At 49.8% G+C, this 7,435-nt stretch overlaps 1 protein-coding gene across 4 annotated transcripts in view; it reads right to left on the reverse strand.

The window, feature by feature from the left end:
- Positions 1-7,435, reverse strand: part of SPSB1 (splA/ryanodine receptor domain and SOCS box containing 1) — a 26,286-nt gene that overhangs the window by 2,882 nt on the left and 15,969 nt on the right. For 2 of the 4 annotated variants that reach the window (XM_008641152.2, XM_017744079.1), the window contains exon 2: positions 2,181-2,996. In XM_008641152.2, the coding sequence (XP_008639374.1) occupies positions 2,181-2,874 (694 nt within the window). In that variant the 5' untranslated portion in view covers positions 2,875-2,996. Of the gene's footprint in view, positions 1-2,180; positions 2,997-3,207; positions 4,499-7,142; positions 7,219-7,435 lie in introns of those variants that run through there. The other 2 variants (XM_017744081.1, XM_017744080.1) reach the window with 2 other exon arrangements.

The raw sequence follows: 7,435 nt of genomic DNA on the forward strand, positions 1-7,435 counted from the left end.
GAACCTGTCACAGCTCACCTTGACACCCCGTGCTGCTCAAGCCTGAGGGGTTTGTCCTGCCCCCAGAGAGGGCTGACAGACATCCCCAACCAGATAACTGGACATCCTTCTACAGCCTGAAGGCTCTGCCTGCACCTTTAGAAAGCTTCCTTTACTTGGGCTGAACACAGACACCTAAAAGCACCCGCGAGCACAGAATGAGTTTGGCTGAGAAGCTGCAGTTTTCAGTAACTTTGATAGATGCCTACAGCTCCAGCTTCTACTGCTACACGCCAAATTAATCTGACTGTTCATACAGCTCCCCAAGCACCACCATTTACCACACACGTTCTGTGCCACAAGGAAGGCACGGCTGCACTCAGCTCTGGCCTGGCCGCTCATGACCCATTTCAGGATCTGTGCTGCCTCTTGCACAGGGACAGGTTCCTGCAGCAGGCTGCACCTCTCTGCTCTGGCTGTGACACTGCCAAAGAGGCCCATTACTGGCAGCACTCCTTTGGCACTTCCCAGTGTAGCTTATTCTTAAACCACTGGGGCACAAACTCACTGCATTCACAGTCTGCCCCAATTCCGCCTGCTCTGCACAGAGATAGTTGGGACAGAGGCACTGCCCAGCCAGCATCCCAGGGGACAAGGGCCCTGACCTTCAGAGCCTTCAGATACTCACAGAACAAATACATTTCAGTTTAGTGGCCTTAAAAGGAGAGGATCTTCCAGAGAGATCAAGATTTGTCCTCGTCTAGTTTGCACTGATAACCCCATCTGACAGGAGACCAGAAGAGAAAGCACACACACATCTGACCTCCTTCCATTCACAAGCACTACAATCACTGGACAGTGTTGCCATTGAATGCTCAGAAGTGGTTAGAGCCAGACACCTTCTTTCTATCTGTGCCAAAACAGCATCCCGTCATTGCTGGCCTGGTGCCCACAATTCACTCCTTAGCTGAGAGCACATTACAACCAAATCCAGTTCTGGAGGTGGCCGTTTCCTTGCTAAGTGCAGCTCTGTGCCAGCAATTCCACAGACTTGCTGGCTTTGAGTGGAGCTGCAGGTTTTGGCTTTGACCCTCCAGCAAAACCTGGTTCCTGGAGCTGCTGACATTCTTTAAGATGTTGTGGCAGAAAGAGCTGGGCTTTCTTTGGGTGAGAAAATGCTCTGCCAAGAGCTCTCTGTTTGGTCTTGCAGAGCTGAAGTGTATTTCTCAAAGCACTTGCAGATTTTGCTCCTGCCCCTTTGCAAGGCTCTCCTGGTTATTCTGACAGTTCAGTTTTTCAACTTTGTTGCACCCCAGTGTCAGGGTTCACCAGAGCTGGGCCAGCATCAGGACACCTCCAGCACAAACAGAAGAGCCCAACTTGCTACAGCCCTTGGGCAGACACTGTTCTGGAATGCAGGGGAAACTACTCTTCATACCGATACTGCCAAATTTATTTCACTAGCAACATAAATCCAGATTTTAATCCATTTCCTTCACCTCTCTCCTCCACCCTACCCAGAGGACTGAGTCACAGTCTGGCCCCATGGGAACTTCTGACTATGAGAGATAACAGATTTTAGCACGTTTGGACAGCCAAATTTCTTACTAAGCTTAGCTAGAGATTGATGTGCCTGTTAGTAAAAGGCCTGGCATGCAAGCTGGGCTGACTACAGTATCCAGCCCCTCGACAGAAACGAGCACACCCTGCTCTGAGAGAAGCAGGGAAGGGAGCTACTCTTCTGAAAGATGAAAAACATTCCCATTTTCTTAGATAGGGAGAGATTTTCCCATTCTTGCCTGCAAGGGATTTTAAATATCCCTTCATTACCCACTTAAGGAAGGGGATTGCCTCAGAGACTGTTTTCTGTAAAGAGACACCAGGATTCCAGTGCCAGTGGTGCAACTGTCAGAAGAACATTCCTGCTGCTCTTTTGGTAGCAATACAAGGTTCCCCATCTCTAGTTGGACAACTGGCATCACCTTCTCCCACCACCCCACCTCCCCAAGCCCTGCCTGCTCCCTGCAGTGCCCTGGTGAAAGAACATGTGTGCAGTCAGGTAAGTATTATGTATTTGCCATCGAGCATTCTGCTGACACGAATCCTCACCTCTCTAGAAAGAGGAAAACCCTCCCCAGGATGGCCCAGCAAGGGCAGCCACAGGCCTGTGCTGCCAGAACCAGCACAGGAGTCATACTCACGGTCAAGTCCGTTCAAGTAGCACATCCGTATTTCACAGTGGCCCCACACTGCGCTCACCACCGGGTAGAGTTTTTTCCCTTTGAGTCCTCGAAAGGCAACCCCCATGTACTGCCCATCCACAATGAAGCTCAGTGTCCCGTCATCCATGTCCAGAACCACCAGGAAGGAGTCGGGCACGATGAAAGTCTCGTCCGGTTCTAGGAAGGCAGGGTAGGTTTTGCTGGGCTGGTTCTTGCCGTCGTGGTAGAGTCTGTTGCGCCCGAGGTCCCAGCCCCAGGACTCGTGGTTGTTCCCCACGAGCGGCGTGTACCCCACGGAGTGCAGGGGGGCCTCTGCCGTGGCCACCCCGACCACGGCGTGGGTGCCCCGCTGGCGCATGGCCCACGTGATCTGCCACACGTGCAGTCCCCGCGTGTACCCCACCTTGCCCCTGATGGCATCTGTGCTCTGGGCCACCGGATGCCGGTGAAATATCAGTTTGTCGTCCTCTTTCACAAACACGTTCAGCGAGCGATCGTCGTTGTTCCACGAGTGCAGCAGCTGCACTTCGTAGGACACCGGAGGCATGTCCAGCAGCAGGTCCAGCCGGGTGGGTTTGCTGTAGTCCAGTCCTTGGAGCTCCTGTTTCAATGGCCTGTATACAGGGTCCCTCATATCCACAGTCTTTATCCCACCTGTGACCTTCTGACCCATTGTGTGTCCTGATTTCGCCTCTTTATAGGCTCATCAATTTACCTGGCAGCTTCTGCTGTCATTCAGCCCTGCAGAAAAGGTTGCCAGGAGACTTTGTCAAGATGTGCACCACTCAGTATTGCCTAATGGATGGAAAGAAAAACAAGAGACCAGTTAAACATTAGCACATTCAGCCTTGTATGCCACATTCACAGAGCGCAGGTTCATCTGTTTATCCCAAAAACGCGTGCTTCCTTTCCACCAGCAGGAAGGGTTGCACAGATCAGCTGCCAAAGCAGCCATTGATACAGGGTTGAGGAGATAATTCTCTTCAACTAGAGCTTTGCTGAGTACCTTGGAGGCCTGACTGCAAGTCTAAAACAACAGACAAAAGCTGCTGGGTCCAGCCTTGGGGGGACACTCATTCCAGCAGCTCTTGGCCCCTCTGAACCCCTGCAGCCACGGAGCAGATAAACCTGCTGCCTGGTTTGTCTCAAGTGAGCAGCTTCGGTTGGGACAGCTTCGCTTCTCCAAGAGGAAAAAAATTCCCTAGTTTCAGCTGCAGAGTCCAGGGGGAGGAGCAAGATTCTTCTCACAGTTTAGCAGTTTTCCTTCCAGATTGCAGAGAAACCTCTGAAACGTTTAAGCCAGCTTGGCTAGAGATACTCGCTCACTCTGTGCACCTCTCCTCCAGCACTGCATCCACTGAAGTGTCTCTGCTCTCACTCAGCAACACAAACAACCCTCTGTCAGACAGCTGCCAAACTGGGGGCAGCTATTAGGAGAATTAGAAGTGGGAGGGGTGCAAACGAGCTTTCTAAGAAAAAAAAGTGTTATTTTAACATTTCCTGAAGTGAGGCAATCATGCAGCGCTCCTGCCAGCTACAGTCACAACACTTACTCACAACCAAGGACCTCATCTGGCATAGAAAATAGAGCATGAATCAGATCTGGTTTAAAAATAAGATTACTGGACATCAGCAAGGCTTCAGCTAGAAGGTGAGCAGGGAAGGCTCACGTATGGTCTGGGTTAGTGATCAGTTCAGCAGCTTCCCTACAGGTCTTTACTACTAGTCCAAGGTATGCCATTGGAACAGTGAGTTAAATCCCAATTCTCAATAACAAGAGCTAAGACTACTTTTTCTTTCCTTACCCACTTTTTATTTAATCATGGACAGAGAGGAAAATCCTGAGATTCTTTAAAAGCCACATCCCAATGCAGAGGCTGCAGTACAGCTATTTCAAACTTTTCAGGGACCTCAGATGTTGGGCACTGCCAGGCAGAAGATGCCATTTAAATAGGCCCAATCATGTTATCGGCTGCTGAGATGACCACGACATCCTGGAAGTCAAATAAATACCATCCACAACATCAAAACAAATCCTGAACCATGTTAGCCACTGGTCAACAGCTGAAAACAAGCAAGGAACAGCAAAACCAGCTGAGGGAGGGCAGTCAGTGGATGCCAGTGCATATCCTCCCACAGCACATGATTTGGCTGCTGTGCCCCACAGCTCATGCCTGGGCCCACGTGTTTCCATGACTCACAGGCACTTCAGCCCCAAAGGGCACAGGCTTCCTTGCTCTGCAAGCCTAAGGAACAGCAATATCTCAAACCAAGGGATCCAAAGAACAAGCCAAAAGCTCTGCAAGCCTAAGGAACAGCAACATCTCAAACCAAGGGATCCAAAGAACAAGCCAAAACAGACATTAGCTGAGCTTCCCTGGGAGAGGCACATTAATGCTGACCCAAAGCAATAATTTTTGCAAAGCTTCAGTGTAAGCTGGTTGCTCAGGCTGGGATAAAACCCATCAGGCTGCTGAGACAGAACATGTGGTGCTCTGCAGAAAGCACCAGGTGAAATCCCTGGCATTCCAAGGCCTGCGGCACATGGACAAAACCTGTCAACAAGGGACTGGCAAGGCACACGTGGAAGTCCATAGGCAAATTCAGCGTCGGAATTTTGATTAGGATAAGGGAACAAAACATTGGCAGAGAGAGGAGAGGCAGAGATTTCCTGTGCAGTACATGTGAGAACACAGCATAGGAAACAAGAACCAAAACAAAGCAGACTGCAGGAGTGCTGTTGCAGACCTCTTTGAAGCACAAAATACTCAGGACAAGTAAGGGAATAGGATTGTGCTCTTCATTAGCAAAACAATGCCTTGTTCATTATGGCTTTTTGCCTTTTGCCAACAGAAGCTTCATCATATTTCTCTGAGGCTGCTGCAGCAGAAAGGGAATCACCCCAGTGAAAGACAGCAGGGACTCCTGAAGCCCATGGGGCAGGACAGCCCTCACTGCCTGCTCTCCTCCAGGGGCAGATTTCTGAACACCAGCACCACTCATCACTTCCATTGGTTAGGACTTCCCCAGGTAGACTGCTAACAGCAGATGAAAGACAATGGCCAGAATAAAGAGAAAGGAGAAAGGAAGGAAAAAGACTGAAGCAAAGGGGTCAATCGGAGTGAGAGCAGGTTGGGTACTGAGCACCCTGTGCCAAGACTTAAGTGCAACACAGCTCCTTATTAGGGCAAGGCAATAACTCCTGCCCACAGCTGGCTCTGCTGTTCCTGGCACCAGTCTGGTCTAGAACTGCAGAGTGGCACCTTGCCCTGCAGTCAGGAACACAATTACGCCCTCATTTTTTACAAGGAAAAGCCTCTTCATGCACAAGACAATACAGGCACTTTCCCGCAGCAGGAGAGAGACAGAAAGGCTTCTCCTGTTAAATTAATGGGTTAATGCCCTGGGCAGCTTGATATGAGACACAGCCAGCCATAAATGAAAAGATATGCTGGGGAAGGAGCTGCTTCAAAACCTTTGAACTGCTACAGGTTTAAATACAAATGTAAACACTGAAAGTGCTTTTATCGATCTTATCAACAGCTCAGGCTTGCTGCAACTCTGCTTTACCAACACAAGCTCATCCCCATGATGCTCAGTTCTGCTCCCATGCTATTTTCAGTTCTATTGTTAACCTTCTGGGCTTAAAAACTGTGGAATGAAATTCTAAGGGTGTCTCAGAGGAAAGCATTCACTGCTATTTTCAGTGAGAATTGGACCTCCCTTCCATTTAGCTGTTCAGAGCAAGCAGTCAGTTTGCCATACTAGGAGGATATGCCAGGTTCCAAAACAACTGCTTGCTGCAAATAGATCAAGGCAGGAGACAGCAAAGACATTTAAATGGAAGGCAAAGTCCTGCTGTTAAAATAGGGAGAACACAGCTCTGCAAGTAAGCTATTGTACATGGCAGAGCAGAGTTGGTGTCCAGCTTCTCTTTGCAGTTCAGACACTCATGGCTCCTCACAGGTCCTCCCTTGCTCTGCACCTACAGGACACTTGTCCGGAGCATCAACAGGAACACATGAAGGATCCTCAACTCCTTGATTCCTATCCACTTTCAATTTATTTCTTCGCATCAGTTTACTGTGGCTTTATTTCCTTCCCAAATATTCATTAGGTGTACTTCTACAGATAAGAGACCAAACTTTTAAACACCTCACAGGCTCTGGGTGCTCTACAGACAATGAATCAGAGCCCTACTCTAGAGATTTCCAGCCTGGAACACACCTCAGGAGAAGAAAAGAAAATACATATACTGGACATGGTCATTGACTTGCTAACGGCTTTAGAACTAAAGGATTCCAGACAGTACCAATGAACGAGACTAAAAATCCCACTGCGGTTTTGCTCATGTTTCCATGATTTTGCTAGAAAAGCGTAAGGAGAACTTGGTTAATTTTCTTGGGCTGAATGTTCATCCTGCAAGCCAATAGCCAAGGGAGCCACACAACTCCCAGTCTGCCAGGTAACCTGCTAGCAGGTAGGTATGTGCACAGCCAGCACGTCAGAAACCCCACGAACACCCTTCACTGTGCTTTCCCTTCTTTAGAACGGATTCCACAGCAGAGATTTCCCCTTCCTCCCCTGGTGGGGCTGAGAACAGATCCCTTGATCACGGAGATATTCTGTGTAACCAAACTAAAAGCCAAGGTGGATCAGCAATGCTACAACGCATCTCGAAGAGGGGAGAACTCACGTGCCTCTAACAGCATCCAAACTTCAGCCCCAAAGAACCAGGACACTCGATTTTCCCTGGTGTTAGCTCTCAGCATCAGAAGCAGTGGGTGGCCTGCACTGTGTACTTCTGCCTGCTGCAGAACCCGGGCAGGCAGGCTGTGACATCCAGCCCAGTGCTGATGCAATCCCTTCACCAGCACTCTGGCCTCAGCACCCTTCCCACCCATTAAACTCCGATCAAACCCTGGGAAAAAGCAAGCTCACCTCTGCTGTTGGAGCTCTCCAGTGCTGTGTTAGCACAGACCAAGCAGCTACAGCAGAGATGACAGGAACAACTGCCCCAACAACATGGTCAGGGCGAGTTTCGGAGTGTTGCAACTTTGCTTAGATCAGGACTGGGCAGACAACCCTCGTTGCATAGCAATGGTTTTGGCAGCCTCACGGCCGCCTTGCCCCACATGGAGAAGGTTGCCACAGGGGCAACTTGCTCACCCCCACCTCCTGAGGAGCAGCAGCAGCTTGGCTCAGCAGGTTTGGCTGCAGGCAGGTCTCCGTGG

Source organism: Corvus brachyrhynchos, unplaced genomic scaffold, assembly GCF_000691975.1.
Source record: "Corvus brachyrhynchos isolate BGI_N302 unplaced genomic scaffold, ASM69197v1 scaffold68, whole genome shotgun sequence".
NCBI classification, from domain to species: Eukaryota; Metazoa; Chordata; class Aves; order Passeriformes; family Corvidae; genus Corvus; species Corvus brachyrhynchos.